This window comes from Mastomys coucha, unplaced genomic scaffold (assembly GCF_008632895.1).
Source record: "Mastomys coucha isolate ucsf_1 unplaced genomic scaffold, UCSF_Mcou_1 pScaffold22, whole genome shotgun sequence".
Taxonomy (NCBI): Eukaryota; Metazoa; Chordata; class Mammalia; order Rodentia; family Muridae; genus Mastomys; species Mastomys coucha.
Window position 1 is genome coordinate 82,809,113 of NW_022196905.1, and position 21,510 is coordinate 82,830,622.

Consider the following 21,510-nt stretch of genomic DNA (forward strand, 5'->3'; position numbering starts at 1 on the left):
TGCTATGGTGACTTAAGAGATGGGGCTTGATCTACTTCTCTGTCACCTCATCGACCTTGTTCCATATTACTCTTTCCTTCACTCGCGGCACTCAGCGTTCATGTCTCTTGGACACACCAGGTGCTTGGGCTTTTGACTTTGTCCATAGAAATTCCTCTAGAATGATGCCCCCCTCCACCATCACACTGCTATCTCACTCATTCATTTTCCTTAATTATGTAATCAAAGGCCAGCTATGGGGCTGGAGAGGTGGCTCAAGGGTTGAGAGCACTGGCTACTCTTCCAGAGGACCTGGGTTCCACTCTCAACATCAGCTTGTTGGCTCACAACTCTTCATAACACCAGACCAGAGGATCCAATACTTTCCTTGGGGGCTTTCATGTACATGGTACACAAACATACATGAAAGCAAAACACAACACACATGCACATAAAATAAAACTACCTCTCCCCATTAATAAAAAAGTTATCTGTGTAAGGAGTCTATTCTAAATCTCTGCCCCTTCCACTATTTTATCTCTCGCTTTCTTCCTTCACCTTTACCTCTAATGATCCATAAATGTGACTTCCTGACTTCCTTCCCCCTCCCATTTCTCTCTCTCTCTGTCCTTTATTTTTTTCTTGAGAAAAGTCTTACTGTGTAGCCTTGGATAGCCTGTAATTCACTGTGTAGACCAGGCTGGCTTCGAATTTCTATCAAACCACCTGCTTCAGCCTCCAAAGTGCCAGGATTAAAGGTAAGAGCCACCATACCTGGCTTTAAGTTGGCCTTTTTATTTGTGTGTTCTGTCTTCCCCACAAGAATGAAGCTCCTTGAGAGTGGCATGTTTGGAAGTTTGGTTCAGATTTTCTGTTCCCAGTAGAGTGTTCAGTGCATGATAGACAATCAGTCAATTCTAGTTAAGTAAACTTATCAGAATACCCTCTTCCAAAATACAACCAAACAAAAAACAATAGTAACAAGATAAATGAGAAAAAGCTTGTTTTGTGCAGATCTATTTATTGAAAAATATTCTATAACATTTTAATTCCAAGTATGTCATTGTTCATATCTCCTTGATCCTCAAATACCTTTGCTGTTCTCATCCAGGTCATGAGAGCTGTCGGCTTGGTTTCACTTGCAAACCTTTCCTGTTGATTAGAGTGTGTTCTTGCTCATCAGAAGCTGCTATTCAACTAACATGGGATGAATACAGAACAGTGGGCTTTATTCATGTTGTTTTTACATGTTGGAATCATAACAACATGCTTTTCGTACTCATTTTTCCTCACTTGCAATTTCCAGTGTGCATATTTGCAGGGGCCCACACATTCCAGGTAATGACTATAGAAAGAATCCCAGTGAAGGCCTCCAGGCTACTACTGTTCCCCTTCCCAAATGGCTTACTTCAAATTTTTTATGTTAAAGAATATTTCTGTTCTAAATTTCAGCAGCTACACTGATTTTTGTTCTTTTAGGGTCATTATGTGAAATACTTCCTTTGAAATTGTACTACCACTAAAATGCATGCTCACCCTTTTTAAGCTTTTATTCTAGAGAAACACAAAGAAGTTCAGGTTCACTAGGGATGCAAGTCCAGATATGCTGAGCTCAGAGCATCATTACGAAAGCACACAGAACTTTATGCAATCTCACCCCTCAGCTTCTGGCAAAACCCCATATGTGGCGTGGCACTAGTCTTTTTGGTTTTTTTTTTTTGTTTTGTTTTTTTTTTTTGAGATGGGGTTTCTCTGTATAGCCCTGGCTGTCCTGGAGCTCACTCTGTAGACAAGGCTGGCCTCGAACTCAGAAATCCACCTGCCTCTGCCTCCCAAGTGCTGGGATTAAAGGTGTGCGCCACCACTGCCCGGTGGACTCATTCTTAACAAATAAAAAGAAGTTGTGCCTCTTTCTGCCTCAGCTTTCGAATAGGTTCTTACCTACTTATCTAACACAGACCAAGGCCATTCAAATACTCTGATAAAGCTCTAAAACGGTTGCTTAGAGAATGGTTACACATCTGGCCTTTTAAAAAATTTTGATTTTTATCTTTTAATAAACCTGGGACTGTCTAGAAGCCCACAGAAGAGATGGCAAAGAAACAAAAATAAGATTCAAACTCATTTGAACGAGTCATCAAAATCTTGACTTTCTGGGAAATCTTGAGGTTTTTGGAACATAAAATATTACCTCACAGTACATACCATGTTTTTTTTGTTTCGTTTTGTTTTGTTTTTTTTCTGAGACAGGGTTTCTCTGTGTAGCCCTGGCTATCGTGGAACATACTATGTGTTTTTAAGGGCATCTTCACACTCTGCATTAAGTGGAAGGTGTTTTTACTAAACTGAGAAGTGTCAAGCTTCTATAAACTAAACTTCTAACTGAAGGAACTCATGGAGCCAGCAGCTTCCACCGTAGAAATTGGCATCCTGGCACTGGCACTTCAGGGCAGGGATTCCTGGAGGGGCTGAGGCCTGTCTAGAATTCTCTAGCATAGGTTCTGGAGAAACGCAAGCCAGAACTCTAGCAAGCTCTGGAGGAACTGGCATGGGAAGGAGGGTGTCTGTCACTCAAGTCCTGCTTTGTTTAGTGAGTTAATAGCATATGTGACTGAACTGCAAATGCACTTTGTACCTTGCAGCTGGAACTGCAGCTGCTCAGCAGATGGGAGCCACCCACATCATGACATGTGCCATTGATAGTGAACTTAGCAAGAAATGAGTTCTTCTTATGGTATGATTCAACTGTCTAGAAAAAGCACTTGTTTGGTTTTGTCAGCTGCAACAAACATGGACATGAGACAAGACCATGGGAGGTAGAGAGCTATACTTCATATTCAGAGACACATGGATGTCCAACGACTTGTAACATAGCAACCCCCTTGCTTTTCCAGTTGTTCAGAGCACCTGTAAAATGCTTCTATGCTTTTCCTAGAAACCAAGGAGCCCTCTTCCATTCTTGGTCCTTATAAATTGGACTCAATATGAACAAAGTACAGTTATTGTCACATGCTAGAACCCAACATGAACTTCCGAGACTACCATGTACCAAGTACACGGTACATGTACACGGCCATGCTTGGCTGTGTCTCCTACATCTGTGTCACTCTCTGGGGGACTTGTTGGAAAATGTTGGTGGTTCAAGTTGGTTACTGAAGTGTAGCCTGACATCATATGGATCAAAGCTGCCTATAACTGAAGTTTCACAGGCTCTGGAGTCTCTGGTACTCGTGTGTGCATGCACACACACAAATAAAATAAATCTAAAAATCAAGTAGGAATTAAACATGTAAGTCTAATGACTCGACTATTGCTGATATTAAGTTTGAGTTGTTTTGTGGGTTATAAAGTTGCACACTTTCCAAACTGACATTAAGTGTATGATGTAGTCGTGATTTTTCACAATTGATGCCCACAACTCATAGTATAAATTGCTGCCTGTCTCTGAAAAGGTAGAATCATGAAATATGATTTATTCCAGAAAATAAATCCTTATCAGTAAGCCAGCTAAGCTAACACTGTCATTCTAAAGTATTGATGTCTGTAAGCATTGGCAGAATGCTCAGAACCCACTTTATCCTCACTAGCTCCTCGAGTCCTGGAATTGAAATCACACACTTGAGCAGGGCCTCTCCCAGAAGGGACTTTGGGTGCCAGGTCTCTTTGCCCTGGGCCTCTTTTTCTGGCAGGGATGTAGAAGAAAGAATGCCTTACCACCTGGTACACAGACCTTCCTCTGCTAGCAAAGTAGGTTAGCCCATTTCCATTGCAAATGAAGGGATTGGGTTCCAAAGTCGGGAAGCTGGGAGGCCTGGGAGCAGAGGACCATCTTAGCTGAAGTAAAGGTTGCCTCCCTTGACCGCAGAGTCCTGCGCAGGCGCACATGCCCCGAAGCTTCTGTCCTTTTCAAAGAGGTGGAGTTCCTGGCTTCTCTAGCAACTCTTTGCTAGAGTGTGAAAAGCTGCCCCTGCTCAGGGGTAGGGAGGTGGAGAACTAGGTGGTAATTACAAGAAAAGCTCCAGATGTTTCAACTGTGCAAACTCCACTATAGGTGAGAGCTCTTGCTACTTGGAGTGATGCTACTAAACCATACAAAGTGTGGACAGGATAGAATGATGGAACATCTGTTTTCCTAGTGCCATGAATGCTAATTCTTTTGGCCTTCTTTTTGAGTTGTGTCTCACTATGTAGCTCAGATTGGCCTAGAACTAAGGAACCTCTTTTGTTGCGTCCTCCTCAGGCTCACAGGTAAGAATCTGCATGCCTAACAGGTCCTTAGTGAATCCAGTGCAGCTGAAGGATTCTCACTTTGGGGTCCATTTCTTTTAAACATCTATGGCACTGAGAACCCAGGTAATATTATCATTTTACAAGAGGGGGAGGCTCTCTATGGGAAGAGTGTAGATACGCAGTCATTCTGACTAGGACTACACTGATTGCTTCTGGTGACTCTAAATTCATATACACATCAAAATAGATGTACCAAGTGGATCATCATTTCACCCCTTGATGCGAAAGCAGTACCTGGGGACGACGCACATAAAGTCACAATAATACTCGACTAAGGTCTCTGGGGCTGGTTACATCCTCATTTCTATGCAGTGGGATTCTGGTGTATCTGATAGAGGGTAAGATCTCGGAGAGGAAAACACGATTCTACGATACAGTACTTAGGAAGAAGACAAGAGAGACAGGGCTCAGGAGGTATGAGATAGCAAACAGAGACCTCAGTAACAGGATCCCCCAGCCAGAGGAAGAGCGAGGGAGAGATTCCAGGCAGACACACAAATGTGTGATTCGGGCACTTCTGAAGGAAAGATCAGGATTCAAAAGGAGGTTATAGAGGTCCTGCCAACCTTTGCAGCTGTCCTTGGGGATGTGCATCTCACTGTGGGCACAGCAAGAAATATTTGGAGGATTTAGCCAAGATAATGAGGAACATGTAAGAGAGGAACATGTGATAGCTCTGAGGATGGGCCTCAGAAGGGAAGCCCCAAGAGGAGGCTGTTGTAGTTGTTCGGCCTGAGATCAGCTACAACTTCGAAAGGCTGTTGGTGGAGGGATTGGCTGAGCTGTGAGGGTAGTGGGCGGGGCGAATGGTTCCAAATGCCTGCTCCACATTTGAAATCACCACCCTGCTGGACGTTCTCCTTTCAAGTTTTCCACTTCTTCTAACGGAAATTTTTGAAAAGAAAAAAAGTCGTTTGGAAAGTAAACATGGCTGTGCCACACATCACTGGTCATTGTTTGGACAGGCGCAAGTGTTGCTGTGAAACATTGTGGTTTGTGTGTAAAAGGTGAGGGACTCTGTGCTTGCTAAGACTGAAGAGCAACAGTGTCTCATACCCTGACGGCCCTTCCCGGTCCTTCTGGAGGGGAAATCGATCAGGCTATCCTACTTAAAGAAGTCGTCCACCAGTCTCCTTTAAGCCATCCACCCTCACCGGGCCTGTGAGATTGTTGCTAGAAGTTGACCCGTAATTCTCAGGGCCACTGAAGTGAGCAAGGAGAGGAGTTCCAGGCGGAAGCTTTACAGCACACGGCCTCACAACCACTGTAACCTGCTTTGCCCTCATGACTCTGACTACCGATTCTTCTAGTTTCGAAATAAATACACTAACAAACCGAGTAACACCTGTCAATCGTGCACAGGCTCTCCTCTGAGTATAGAACATGTCTAGTGGTGTCATCTGCTTTGTTTAACATCCTTAAATGTCTTTCTCTTGCTCTTTGAGTAAAATCCTCCAATCCTTATCATGGCACAGGATGATTTTGCATGGTCCCTCTTCCGGCTTTCTTTTTCGGTGTTCTTTTAAGAGATGTTTTTGGATCTGGAGAGAGAGATGGCTTGGAGGGTAAGAGCACTTTCTGCTCTTCTAGAGAACCCAGGCACAGGGCAGCTCATGACTCCATTCCCAGAGAATCTAATTCCCAGAGAAGGAGAGGCCTTCTCTTGGCCTCTGCAGGCACCAGGTTTGCATATTGTGCACAGGCATACATGTAAACAGGACATCCATTTACATAAAATAAGTATTTTTTTTAAATGTATAGAGAATATATACTTTTGTGGGTCCTGCACCTCAACTAGCCGGGAACATTTTGCTTGCTGTGTAACTCACTGGCCTCAGGATTTGGAGACTTCCTGTACCAAATACCTCTTGATCCTGTGGTTAGTGCCCTCCCTAGTTGGTACAGTTCCTCCCTGAACTCTGTGAGGTGGGGTCCTGTCCCTCAAGAGTGTTTTCCTCACTTTGATTTGCCACCATAGGCCTGTACTTTCCAAAGAGCCCAGCGGCTGAACTCGTTGGGAACCTAGCCATGCAGATCCCCACCCCAGTCCCGAAGGAAGACCCAGGAACTATGAGGAAGGACCTAGCCTTCAGGGAATTTTCTGGGCAAGTTGAGAGCTGCAGCATCAGCCAGCAAGCTCCTTCTAGAAGGGTCCTGCTTTATTCTGACACCCTAGCTTTTCTTCTGGCAACAGCTTCTGGCTCAGGCACACCCTCAAACATGATTTGTTTAGGGAATAAAATATGGAAAATTGAATCCCAGCCTGCCGTTGGGGGTAGGGAGGTGGATAGCTTCTTACCAGTGTGATGAAGACGTCAGAAATTCAAGTACATTCTACACAGGTAGTGAAAATGGCGTAGGCTGGGGTTGAAGTTTGATTTTCAGACGCTGGGAAAGTTTCTGTATATCTTGGAAAGACCTTGCGCTTTGAATCCACTGAAGCAATAGAATGGGAGACTATACAGCAGGTAAACTTTATTGGTGGTAGAAGGGACTACCATTGATATACTCAGCGACTACTGGAAATCCATATGCTCTTTGGGAAATATTGGCAATAAATTTTTTTAAACAAGTACCATCTTTCCGAGTATCTGGTGACATTGCTGAACTTTCTATGATGTAGTGCTATGTGCATCATTCAGCTTTTTAAAATAATCTCTTATTTTCACCAGACCACCAGTAATAATACTGTGAAAATTTAAAAATAGTATCTATACAGAAAAATGTCCACGTTTTAAAAGGGATGGTTCTAAGCACATTTTAAACCCCTTTGTCTCTGGCTCATTTTAAACTCTTGATTATTTAAAAACAAAAACAAAGACCAAACAAACCTTAGAGAGAATGTACCACATTCTCATGAAACCTAGAAGTTGTCTTCCTGAGGAATAGCATCTATTTATAGACCTGTTTCCAGGGCTGGCTGGGCCTGTGCTCACGCCTTTGATCAGGAGACTCTGGGCTCCTGTCATAACAATGCCTTCTGGCTCTCTGAATCAGGTAGGAGGCAGCCTCAGGAACATGGTCGCTTTGTATATAATTTGTGCTTAGAAATGTAGGTGGCTGGTTCTTTTGTCTCAACAAAGGTACTTACTAGCTACCATGCCTGGAACAAGAAGCTGTGAGGAATAATATACTTTCTTCATAGACTTATGACATCATGCTAATTAAACCTATTTCTAAGGACAAGAACGCGTGTGTGCCTTTTGGCCTGTGAGGGTTGATACCAGTTTCTAAGAAGCACAGAAAAACCTAACAGGTTCTGAAATCTGACCTGCATTTGAAACGGGAGTGGACTTTTTGTTTTTGTTTGTTTTAACTATGGGGCTGGTATTTACTCACGTCTCAAGTGTCCTGATTTAAAAAGGAAAAACGAAGGCGCTTTGAAAGCAACCAAATGGAACCATATTTAATTTGGAATATTTGCATGGGCACCCAGCACAATGGTGACTCCAGGCAATGAGGCAGCTACTGGAACTGGGTCACTGGAGTGTGAAGGGCACTGGTGCCAACCACCCTTGAGTCAGGAGGTCTGGAAACAAACTGTCACCCAATAGTCCTAAGATACAAGCACTTTACTGCCTGCGGTGCCATGACCCACGGGGCCTCTTGTTTTACTGAGCATATGTTAATTTTCATTGAATGTGCTAAAACCAAATTTTCAACTACTTTGTGACTACTTTTTTCATATTTTAAAATCTACTTTAATAGCACTTTCCTGCACTTCAGTTCAGGCAAATGAAAAACCCTTAATAAGTTGACAGTTTTGTTTTTTGTTTACAATGATGCCAAATGCAGATGGGAGCTGAAAACCATTTGAGAGAGTAAACAAGTGGGGGCTGTTTCTGTTTGCCTGTTGTGTGTACACTGGATACCATAATTAGCCAGCAGTGTTGGTATCATTTTCGATGACAGTTTTGCAGAGATTTCTTATGGTTTTGGGAATTTTATGACAAGAAGTTAGAAGCAGCCAGAGCTCCACCTCTTCCTCCTCTGACCAGCTCACTCAGTTCAGCATGCGGGAGAGTCACTATATTATAGCTGAGTATTTGAAAACTCTTGTCAAAATATTTTCAGAGATGGGAAATGCTAACTTTATATGTTAGGTGTTAAGGCTAATGTGTAGGAAAACAGATGTACTGGTGAGCCAAAAACAAGCCCTTCCCTACCCTCCCCCACAAAAAGAAAGAAAATAGGAATCTAAATGCAGTCTGACTGAGGGCCATGGCAGAACTGGGGAGCTAATCATGCATTACTATTTCAATAATTTAGGTCAATTTAAAGTGTTATCCATTGCCAGTAATTTTCTAACTGACTTTGCTTTTCTTTGTTATTTTTCTCTAAGTATTTGTAAAATATTTGTGAAAGCAAAGATTATGTATACTCATATTTCCTCAATATTTTCCATAAGTGTTAAAGATGAGCATCTATGTCCCACTCAATAATTATTTCCTACACCAGGCTCACCCACCTGTCCACTTTTATAAATCATGCAAAAAAATCAGTAGCTCACACCTCAAGTGATTTACATTGTATCTAGTAGAGCAAAACACTCCTGTTAAAAGTAAAAGAGGGGTGAGACCTTTGGCTGTTGGCGAGAGAGCAGGTGTTTTTAGAGAGCTGATTTGTAGAAGTGACCTTACATTATTGGCACATATTGATCCAGAGCTATTTCTGCCAACCAGCTTTATGTATCAAAACAAAACTACAGCTATCTTGAAGACAGAAACCAGGGTGGTGTTTCTGTGTCACGGAATGCTGCCGTACCATTCAAAACATTTTAGGAAGATTTCCTCGAGTGGTATAGGAGAATATTTATAATCTAATGATGGGTCTGTAAAAAGAAAAAGATACAGTGTAGCCTCAGATTTGTAAAATGGAATCTGTGTTAGGGGTTGGTCTGGTGCAGCTTTCTGAATGCTGAATTCTGTACCCCAAGATTGGTTGCTCTAAGACAAGTGAATTCCCACGTACTCCAGCCCTTGTTGTATAGACCTTGCTCCCTAATTTAAAACTGTTGGTTAAATAAGAGTGGCTGCATCCAGTTATAGAAAGAATAGAAACACGCAGAACTTTAGTCACAGGTAGGGAGCATGAGGAATAGACGAGAGGATGGAGAAGGGGCTTGAAGGAGGAAGAAAACAGAGAGAACAGGAGGTCTCCATTAGATATGATGGACTAGGAGCATGTGGCTGAGTGAGATGGACCTCAAGGATGGAATGGTAGAGCAGGGATAGCCTGGGAAAAACACAAGCAGCAAGCACTTGGGGAACACAGCTGGGAATGCAGCCAGTCTAGCATTAGAGAAGTAGATTGGGGCAATAGACCAGTAATCATGGAAAGCTAAATAAATAGAGCATAGCCTGAGTCTCACTCATTTGGAAGCTGGTGGAGATAGAAATAGTTAAGTAATTTACAAATCTGCTACCATGTGGTTGCTGGGAATTGAACCCAGGTGCTCTGGAAGAACAGTCAGTGCTCTTCACCACTGAGCTGTTTCTCTTCATTCATGTTGCTGCTTTATTTTATGTTTTCTTTATTTAAGCAGTTGTCTTCACACTGATAGTACCCTCTGCCCTTTGAAAGTAAGGGTTTTGTTTGATTTATTATGGATGCTCAGTTCAGTCCATCTACAGCAAGTAGCCAGCAAGTGTCTGAGCAATGAATGAAGGTAACTTCTCCCTTTAAGTCCCTTTTCACTCTTACATTTCATCTTTATCCTCTTGAGGTGGTTTTTGACCACATCTGTGCCCCTTGGCTTTGCTAGTCTGTTTTACAACCTTGGTATTCCTCAGCAGCAGCCAACCCTCTCCTTAGCCCCCCTGTGACTTGGGCACATTTGGGTATCATTTGGGTCTGTGTTACCACTTTATCTTTCTCAGTATCTGCCTTGGCTCAGCCAGGGTCAACTCTCATCTTTCTTGTTTTCAAACTTCTATTGTTCCCAGAGCAATATGTAGGAAATTAGGTAAGGATGTTGGCCATATCTTATGCCATCTCACATCAAGAGGAAAATAGAATGTGCAAGAAATGGAAAGACAGAAAGAGAGAGAGAGCTAAGGACTAAACATGCAATTGCTGGCCTCAGAACAAACTCTGAGTGTATTGTTATCATTCATGAGAAACTTTATATTCTTAACTAGGTCTTCATGAATGTTTGAATTATTAAAACTGACACATAATTTTAAGTGAAATCAGGTAAATGTTTATGAGGTCTGAGTGTCCATTCTATGACAGGGTATGGCTTAGCCATCTTATCTAGTATCTTACCTAGTGACTCACAGCACTGATCTTGTTGGTCATAGGTCATTCCAAGAGGCTCTGAATGGCATATTCTACCAATGACTAGAGCAGACTCACATATCACACTGGTATATGGTGTATGGTTACCTGGTTATAAATGTCCTCTCATTGACAAAGATCCAAGAAGGGAACTGATGATCCATCGCTGTCATCCTTTCTCCCTTTCCAAGATGATCTGAGGATGCCCTGAAACATTAGAAAAGCATGACTGCTCTGTTGCTGAGAGGCATCCTTAAGTTAGTTTCTTACTTAAATTGAGTATTTCCTCATGTCTTCAATGTATATGAGAAGGTTTTAAATATGTGTGAGGGATTACAATTCTTATACTGCAGCAAACTAACCCTAAGTGTCTGGACCCTGGATCAGGACAAGATTCCAGGAAGTCAAGTTCTGGCTAGAGAGCTGTCTTTGTATGATGCAATAGCCTCCAACTCTCCTGCAGGTGCTGGAATCTGAGATCAGATATCATTAATCATCTCTATGATGAGTTCACATATGTGGCACTAGGGCGTAAGCTGAAAGTATTAAGCATATTTTCTGTGTAGTCTGTTTTGCATAAATACATATGCAATTATCATTGCTCTGAGCCTGAAGAATCACAGGCACTATATTCAGAATCAAAAGCTGGGCTGGAAAGAAAATTTCAATTTTCTTAACAAATGGAACCTAGATGGGATAGTTTTCAGCAGACTGTTTGGGTAGAGTAAGAAGAATGGAAGACATTATACATCTTAATTCTCTGGGATATCAGGAGGGAAAGGAAGAAAAGAGGAGGAGGGAGAAGAAGGAGAAGGAGAAGGAGAAGGAGAAGGAGAAAGAGAAGGAGGAGGAGGAGAAGGAGAAGGAGAAGAAGAAGAGGAAGAAGGAGAAGGAGAAGGAGAAGGAGAAGAAGAAGAAGAAGAAGAAGAAGAAGAAGAAGAAGAAGAAGAAGAAGAAGAAGAAGAAAACAAGAACACAAAGAAGAACAAGGAGAAAAAGGAGAAGGAGATGAGGAGGAGAAGGAAGAAAGGAAGGGAAGAAAGAGAAGGAGGAAGAGAAGACACAGGAGAAGAAAAGAAAAGAAGAAAGGAGGAGAAGAGGAAAGAAGAAAGGGGAAAAGAAGAAAGGAGAAGAAGAAAGATGAAAGGAGGAGAAGAAAGGAGAAAGGAAGAGGAGAAGGGAAGAGAAGAAAGGAGAAGGAGACGGGGAAGGAAAGACAACTAGTTAAATGGTTATTCCTCTAGTCTTATAAAATCCTTGCTATACACTCTTCCTTCCAGCACCTTGCTGATCTCAGTGGGCATCTTGCATCACAATCTAAGCTGAGTAGGTTACAGTGGTCTTTAAGAAAATACTTCCACTGTTCTGACCATCAAATGACTCTCTCAGTGCCAACCTTCCAGGATTTCCTCCTTAGCACACATAGTCTAAGTCTCTTAACCTGGCTGCCACACACACTTTGCGTGAAGGCAGTATCTGAGGCGTAAACTTCAAGGAAAGTCAGTCTCCTGCCTCCGCATTGTTGCCTGGCACCCCAAACTCAGAGGTGGCCCAGATATGTCCTCGTACTAGTGTGCTAGGAACTCACCAAGATATCATTTTCTTACAGCTAACAAGAGAAAATTCAGACATTGCTTTCTGACTTTCACCATTGTTCCAACTTCCTAGCCTAACTCTGGCTTGGAATGTTAAGTCATTCATACTAATAGCCTCCAGCATTGTAAGGCATTATAGCTTACAGAATGGGAGAAATATCCCAGGACAAGATCAGGTGAAATCCTCATTCTTAGTCAACATAGACAGGCTATATTAGATTTGCAACTGAATCACTCCTAGGAACTAGCTTGGCAGGTGTTCCCCACTGCTAACCTCTGCTGGCCCAGAAAGACAACATAGTTGAAGAGCTTACCCACCTAGTCTGTAACCATGGCAACGAACTGAGGAGGAGTTATCTACACCTGGCTTTTAGAAGTCAGGTGACCTTGGTGTGTGGGGGTCGCTTGCCTACGTGACTTCAATCTAGCACTAGGACTGGGGGGAGAAGGACTTGGACTCACATGTAGGACTAGCACTAGAACTTAGATGGGCTAAGACTCAGATTCATGTATCTCTCGCAGTCCCCCGGGCCCAGAGTGCTTGGGCCCGGGGGACGCAACACAAGTTCAGAGGAGATAGCTGCTGCTTTAGACCCAGTATGTTTCAGATAGCCCTAGAGGTACCTCAACTGTTGAGCTGCCAGATTTTTCATTTTCTCTTTTGCAATGATTGTAAAAGCCTCATTTGTTTTCTTTACTTGTTCTCAAACCTATCCTTAGGAACTCAGCCCTGAAGCATGTCTTCAGTGACAGGCCTCGTGTAATGGAGTTTCATAGCCTCAAGTTTCCCCTCATCTATTCAGCTTGATCCGAAGGCAGTCTTCACTGTGGGTCCAGATGTCGCTCAGTCATTTGGGGAACCTTTTAAGTCTCCCCACTGCTGCTTTATCTCTACAGCTCTGATTCTGGATCTGTGCTTCCGAAATTGACATTACTGACTTATGTCTTATGTCTCTTTGTGCTTCCCTTGTTCAAATCATGGTTGGTGTTCTTCTACTTAAGAATACTCTTCGATGGCACACCATTGGCTAAGGGCTGTGCCAAGGAAAACTCACACTAGAAGGGACACATTCTAGCTACAATCATCTCCACGCTACTCTGTCTTCCATTGAAGACACAATTTGTCCTCGAGCCTAACAAACTGAAGTCACGCATCCTCAGGATTTGATGGGTGTGAATGTCTGGCTACCTTGCGCTAGCTTCTAAACTTTGAGTGTTGCTTTTACATATTTTTTTATTCTTAGAACCTACAACAAATCACTGCAGGTATCCCATACCGATCCTCTAGTGATGGTGATGTGGCCCAAACACCACCTTCTCCCTCCTGGATCAACTTATGGGTTATTTATCATCTATTTGTTTAATTTACCCCACTCCCTGTCTCTCCTTCCACACTTGAATCATCCGTACTTTGTTAAATTCTCCATTTTGACTGCCTCAAAGAAGCATTAGTGAGAATGATTTTTCTCTTCCCCTGACATACTTTCTTCTTAGGCTTCTGAGATGAACTAGCAACAGTGACTTTGCTTTATTTTTTTGTCACCTCAGGACTCTCAGCATCTTAGTCTGCTCTGCTAACTTCCTTATATGCTTTTTTAGGTACCAGCAGCTTCAAAGAGAGTCTATTCCAGCGTCACTAGCTATAATTACATACAAATGATTCCGTGGACCAATCCACTCAGCTCCTGCTAGAACATGAGTTCTAGACTCATGCTACCCACCTAATTTCTATTCTGGTGTTTAACAGCCTCACGAGCCACATGGACGTAATAGAAGCATCAGCTTCCTCTCCACTCTACTCCTTCCTGCTCCACAGTTCTTTCCCTTCCATCCAATTCGGCTTCCTTCTATCATAAGCACACGCAAGTTCTCTTTGACTGTACATTTAATATAACCCGAATTCAAGACCTGAAGAGCTGTCTTGCCCACTGTTACACAGGATGACCCAGAAGCCATCATATATGAGCCAGAGGGCAAATTCTCATCAAGCACTAAGGACATTTGGAAGGGAAGGCTGTCAGTGGAAGTACCATGTGATAAAAAAGTGATAAGTGCAATGAAAAGAAGCGATGGGCCAAAGATTCATTGCAGCAGCTTTCCGTCGGTCCCATCTTTCTGTGTTCATAAAAAGTGTGAAATACCACTAAGGAGGGCAAGCAACCAGTGTTTAAGTAGACCGTCAGATTTTGATCTGTACTAAAGTAAAAGCACAGCAGATAGGGTCCTAAGACTGGAAGATAGAGCCTTAGTAAAGAAGGCTAAGAAGAGAATTTATGGAGAAGAATTTTCAAAAACCGTGTATGTAGGTAGAGTATGACAATTGAATAAAGATAATATTGAACATGCATGATCCACAAACTACCTAATAAAATGTCTAGAGAGTTCCAGTAACTAGAAAGTAAGAGAATGGTAATATCTCAGGCACTTCGTTTATTCAGAGGGAAGCATGGATCTGTAAAGTGAAATTTTTTCTCCTCACTCTTAACTCAGCAAATGAAACCATAGGGCATTCTGGTGAAAATCTTCCAAAGTAGTAAGACCTGATAGGTTAAAGGTTTGAATCAATCATTGCAAAAACTCAGGAAGAAAGTAATAATAGATTTAAAAGTGCAGAGATAAAGAGGATGAAGGAAAACAAAGAAGAACTGTAAGTCTAGAGCTTTCTAAGGTCATACTTCGGGCATCCAGTTCCTTGGTGGAACACAATGCTCTATGGCTTGAGAAGGAAGACAGTTGCTACAAACCCGAGCTTTGCTTGGACAGCGAGTCATCCTTACTACCTGCCCAGGGGCGAGACTTGATTGACTTAGATCACGTGCAAAATAGGAGCACTGGCTTAATAAGTTTGGTTATTTACTTTTCCAGTTTGCCCCATAGGGTGGATTTCAAGGGACAGAAAGTTTGACAAGGTAATCAAGTCTTAAAAAGCCCTGGGGACAACAGGCAGGTTTAATTAAGAGGAGCCAGGATGGAAGATGCCCAGGGAAGTAGAATCATTCTTAGCTGGCAGACAGATCTGGAGCCTTCAGAGACAGTGACAGACAGCACCAGTGTGTGGGCTGCCCTGGGAACTGAGAAAATAAGGAACAGGGATTTGGGATTCACTTCCTCCAGCTCTTTTTTCCTGCTTGCAGGTAGGCATGCCTGGATTTGCCAGTCACCAGAAAAAGGCCAGAGGTGCAGGGAGGAGCAAGGGAATTCAAGTCCCAGTGAGTGTAAATAGATTAGTCAAAATACTGTCCAGTGCCCAACCATGAATACCTCCAGTGGTTACTTATTTAAAAGTGGACATTTCGGTCCACTCATTTGAATATCCGACCAAGGGTTCCTTGAGTGTCATCTCCGAGGTTGCTGCCATGCTGGGTATAAAGTGTAGCCTGTATCTGAATGTATAGCCAGTGGGTCAGGCTCTTTGAAAAAGAATAAATAGAAAACCGAGACAAAACAATATTGCTAATCCCCTAGGACTTCCCTGGCTTCTGAGCTTTTATAATAAATTATCCACAGCTTGCTAATCACTTAACTGCTCTCTTTCTTTATTTTCCTTAAGTTGACTACTAGATTCTTCTCAGTAGAATTGCTACTACATTTTCATCATTTAGAGTCAGTCTATGAAGTGTACATATAAAAATTCATTAAATATTAAGTATAGTCAACCTATAGGAGACATTAAAATATTAATAACAAGAATTAAGGGCTATAAGAGGGTGATTTTCCTTTCAATTTCATACATACTCTTTAAAAACATATGTAAGAAACGTATCTTACCATACACGTCTGCCTACAATAAAAGTAACTAAGAAACAAAAATAATCCCAGAAGTACCACATGGGAGTGGAACTATGCATTTTAGTTATGAGGTAAGATTATATTAAGGTTTATAAATATGGCATTATTTTTTTTAAGACAAAATTGTTCTAGCTTGGAAAAGCAATGGGAACGTACGAATCTGTACTTTGTTCTAAAATAAAGATGTTTTCTCCAAGCTTGGAGGGCGGGAAGAGGGGAGATGCAAGCAGTTACCTCTTAGGGGAAAGGAGAGGTAGCTCTAAGCTCTCTGTAACTCCATGCATCATCCAGTTTCTGAAAGACGGAAAAGAGCTCATAGAAATATAGTTTCCAGGAAATACTTGGCTCCATATTTTTCTCTTCTACAGTGGCTTGGCTGTAGAGGTGATTGACAGTTGCCTCGGAATTCAAGGGCAGCCTTGAATTTCTGATCTTCCTTTCTCCCCCTCCTAAGTGCTGCCATTACAGGTGTGTGTAAACACGCCTGGTTCTAAAATTTTTTTTTTAATCTCAACTCATGAATTTAAGGCAGTATTAAACAGGGTATGGATCCAATGACCAGACTTCCATATGAGTGGCCAGTGCTCTCAGTTCATATGAATGTCCCTAAAATCTACTGCATGGCTCCATGGCATCCATACAATGCACTGTATTCCTCTCAGAGTGCCTTGGGGACATGAGGAAAACAGGATTAGAAGAATAGGCAAACTGATCATCAGCTGGGGACTTGAGGCATCTTCCTCCCCTCAGCCAGTAACTGCTACTGTGGCCAGGTTCAGGGATTCTCTGCTGCCTCTGAGATTCCAACAGGAATTTCTAAAAGTTGATGTCCATGAGGATCGTGACTCATTTTTCCTGGTCAGTTACTGGCTGTAAAATAATGAACAGTCTTTCTTTTAAGCATTCACTGAGTGGGCCCTAAGTAATGACGAGTGTCCCCTTCCACACAGTCCTGGCTCTGGCAAGAGGAGTCATCCTGTGACCATCAGCTGGAATCAGGGTACTAGCTGCTGGGTCATCCCTGTGACCATCAGCTGGAATCAGGGTACTAGCTGCTGGGTCATCCCTGTGACCATCAGCTGGAATCTGGGTACCAGCTGCTGGGTCATCCTTGTGACCATCAGCTGGAATCAGGGTACTAGCTGCTGGGTCATCCCTATGAGCATCAGCTGGAATCTGGATACCAGTTGCTGGGTCATTCCTATGAGCATCAGCTGGAATCAGGGTACCAGCTGCTGGGTCATCCCTATGAGCATCAGCTGGAAGCAGGGTACCAGCTGCTGGGGAAGCACTATTTTGAAAGACACAGGTTCAGTTTTGCCTTAGTTCTCTAACATATATTTCTAATGCAAGAGAGAGTACTGAGAAGTACTTTTCAGAAGCAGTATTGTCAGTACTTGAATATTTCATTTTTACTTTGTTAAAACATATTTTTCTTCTTTATACATGAGTACAGATTGCATTTATATCATTTTTACCTACTCTTTCCCCCTTCTAACTCTTTCATTGCTACCCCCTCTCAAATTCACAATCTGTCCTTCTTTAATTATTTAATTTAATCTTATTTTATAATTTAATTATGCACACACTTGTAAATATAAATCTAACCTCTGAATCCATTCAGTGTCACTTGCATTTGCTAGAGGGTTAATACCCAGAATATAGACAACTATTTAAAAAACCCAAGGAGTCCAGAAAACAAATGAGCCAGCTAAAAGCAGGACACAGATTTGTCCTAGTTTTCTCTCTATTGCTATGATGAAGAGCATTACTAAAAGTCATGTGGACAGGAAAGGACTTATTTCTGCTTCCAGTTTCTCCCACCATGAATAGAAGTCAGGATAGGAACTCATGGCAGAACCCTGTAGACAGGAACAGAAGCTGAGACCAAGACGAAGTGATGACTGTTTGCTTGTCCTTAAGGTTTGCTCAGCCTGATGTATGTATGTATGTACGTATGTATATATGTAGATAAATAATTATGAATACATATGTGCACATATATGCATATATTAAATAATTATATATAATATATTAAATAGTTGCATATGATATATTAAATAATTGCATATAATTTATATATAATTATATAAATTATATATAATTATATAAATTAATACATATAATTATATATATATATATTCCACAGTGGGATCAGGGAATAGGCCTGCCTACATCAATCATTAGTCAAGAAAAATGCCCCACACTGTTGCCTACAGGCCCATCTGATAAAGATAATTCCTCAATTCCTCTTCTCAGATATGTCTAGGTTTGGGTTAAGTTGAGGAAAATTAACTGCACAAGTCCTCAACGAGGGCTCTCAAAAGAAGAAATGCAAACGACTAAAATACATCTTCAAAAGTATTCAACATTCTTAGCAATTAGAGAGATGCAAATTAAAGTTACTTTGAGGTTTCATCTTATTCCAGTCAAAATGGCCAGGATCAAGAAAATAACCAACAACAGATCCTGGTAAAGATGTGGGAGACAGGGATCCTGCACATTCACTATTGGATAGAATGCAAACTGGTATCTTCATGGTGGAATCCAGCTTGGAGAACTCTCAAAAAACTGAAAGTAAGATTACCACCTGACCCAGCTACACTACTCCCTGACCTATGCCAAGTGGCTCCACATCCATCCCAGAGACACTTGCTCAGCTGTGTCCATTACCTTTATTCACTATAGCCAGGGAAAGGAAATCAACCGACTGATGAATGTCCTTCAACTGATAAATAGATGATTTGAATATAGTTTTAAAAAATTAAATTTTCACATGAAGCCTAAATCTATGTTCCTAAAGTCCCAGATCCTCTATCCACACTCTAATCAAGGAATTTATACAAGTAAATGAAGATTTAGCATAAAACATCTAGTTTTAATTAGAATTATAAGTTACTCATTTTAGGGAACTGAAATAGGAGTCAAGTATACAACATTTAATGCTATGTTATTTGCATTATGTTATATTGTTTTAAATATAATTAGAAGAGTTCATTCTTTCTTTTTTTTTTTGAGTTCATTATTTCTTATAACCCTGGTTATTTTCTCTCTTGTTGATTAGAACATTCTATAATTTGCAATAAAGGCTTATATATCTTAGGAACAACAGATAAACATGTATGTATTGCATATAAGCTAACTAGGAAGACAGGTTTTTTATGAGGTTAAAGAGATGAATATCAATATTAAAATACTAATATAGTCAAGCAGATTTATCTTACTTGGGGCACTGTTTTTTTTATATTGATATATCATTAGGGAATATAAAATCAAATACTTTAAACTGTATTCAACAGTTTATATTCAGTATAATAGATGAAAAATGTTTAGTTATTACTCTGAGTTAGTCTAAATAAATGAGATTATTTTATAAGCCAAACTGCACTGTCATTGCTGGATCCTAGAAGCCAATAGCACAACAAACTTCAGTTGGCTTGGCTTTAGAAATCTACCCAAAATTCTTCAGTCAGTATCTCACTAGAAGTGCATTAGGAATTCTATAGTGGAAAAGTGAACATTTACGACAATGATGATTTGCATTGTAAACCACTTAGTAACATTCATAAATCTCACAGCAGGAGTCACAAAAGTGTCCTTTACACAACACCAGTATAAAAGAAAGCCACTTCCTTGTCATTTAAGGTGAAGTTAGAGGCTGACAAAGCATGAGTACCAGACTGTTAGCATATAAAGGAAAGTCACCATCATTTGGCTGTAACCATTCAGTATGTGTTACAACAGATGGTCTAATTTAATGAAAGTCATTCAAATAAATGCAGTCTGTCATGTGAAACTTAAAGGCCAGAGCTTTACAGCATAAAATAGATAGTAATTTTCTCACTACAGATGTTTTTATTTCTTCAGAGATAAACACGAGTTTCATAAAATAAAAGTGGATAACATATAAGTTTAAACTGCCACCGGGTACGCTAAACACTTGGAAGTGGCAAGAAGCTAGGCAGTTTCACCTCTACAGAGCTGCTGCTGCTGCTGCTCGCCCACTGTCACCAGCTCAGTGTCACAAGCACTGTTCTCTTCCAGCATCCCCAGGGTCTGAGGTTGTCTGTCCAGCTCAGGTCAGTTTGTTCTCTCCATCACCCATTTTACAGATCTGTAGATTTGTGGGTGGTGACAAACGGTGCCATTTACAGAAGACCTGCTATCTGTTTAATCCCCACCAAAGCCCCCTGTGACACGAGATGAGATATCATGCTTGTTTTATAGACATCAGACTTTTGAGGCTTAGATATTGGAAGTAACGTTCAAAGTTACAAACTAGTAAGTACCAGACACAAGACTTGATCCTATGACTCTCCAGATTCAGAATCTTGCCGGGCGGTGGTGGCGCACGCCTTTAATCCCAGCACTTGGGAGGCAGAGGCAGGTGGATTTCTGAGTTCGAGGCCAGCCTGGTCTACAGAGTGAGTTCCAGGACAGCCAGGGCTATACAGAGAAACCCTGTCTCAAAAAACAAACAAAAAAAAAAACAAAAAAAAACAAAAAAAAAAAAAACAGATTCAGAATCTTGATGCTAACTCACGGAGCGATGTCCGTGCGTTTACGGTTATCCTAACATTGTTTGGTGAGGTCTTCATCATATCCCAATCCCTTTTCAGTGAAGCTGATTTACCTTGAAGAAAGGAATATTTAACTGACCCATCAAGTTAAAGGATCTTTCCTTTACGATGTAGTCATGTATTACAAACTTGAAATGCAAGAAGAAACTTTGGCAAAAGTCAATGAGCTGGTCCTTTGGAAAAGGGGAGGACAGGGTGGCCTTGCTGCTCCAAATGCTCCCCCTTACTCTGTCCCACCCTCCTCACGCGGTTACCCTCATCGGGAAAGAGCATTCTGAGAAAATTCTGATTTAAGGCCATCTCACACCAGACACCAGGGCTGAGGTTGCCCTGATGCACACGCACTGGTTTACCCTTCCTGACAACGGATTCCACTTTCTCTGGACCCGCTCTCAAATGCTCCCCGCACCGCACCCCTACCTGGTGTGTGTGTGGACTGAGTGAGGCTCTTCCCTTCCACCTCCAAGTTCACCTGCTATTGTCACGCTGGGCAAAGGTGACTCTTGTGATCTAGCAGCGCGGAGCCTGAAGTGGCAAGCGTTCCTTGCAGTAGTGGGAAGGCGGAGCTGCCTGCGGGTGTTCAGGCGTCCTTGTCACTCACCTGATCACTCACCTGCTCCGAGCCGAGGCAGGCAGGGTGGAGGACACATGGCTGGCCCCACAGTGCTGCTCCTGGCGCTGTTTCGCAGCCCCAGCGGCAGTTAATTATTACTAGGTTGCCCACTTCAGGGGGTGTGAGCAACCTGAGCCACGCCCAGTGCCTCAGTGCATGTTGGGAGTGTTTACCTGTCCTTGCGGCCAGCAGGTACTCTGCTCTCTGCCTGGATTCTGCAGTAGTGGACTGACCATGGGGACCTTTGTCAGTGACAGGTTGCATGATCTTTGCCAGCGGTCTGTGCTGTAGATAAACGGTTCCAGCTAGGACTCTCTGCGTTTTGTTTTTGAAAAGTTAGTCTTTTCAGCTTTTCCTTGGTCTTGGCTTCCTGCCAGAACCTTTG

At 41.9% G+C, this 21,510-nt stretch overlaps 1 protein-coding gene across 1 annotated transcript in view; it reads right to left on the bottom strand.

Annotated features, from left to right (window-relative positions):
- The window catches only part of Rassf6 (Ras association domain family member 6), a 37,353-nt gene extending 16,046 nt beyond the window's left edge, over positions 1–21,307 (bottom strand). Inside the window, exons 1-2 of the mRNA XM_031342093.1 lie at positions 21,299–21,307; positions 10,657–10,755 (exon numbers count right to left, since the gene is read on the bottom strand). Coding sequence (XP_031197953.1) covers positions 10,657–10,721 — 65 coding nt within the window. The 5' untranslated portion in view covers positions 10,722–10,755; positions 21,299–21,307. The remainder of the gene's footprint in view (positions 1–10,656; positions 10,756–21,298) is intronic.
- Between the last annotated feature and the right edge of the window lie 203 nt (positions 21,308–21,510).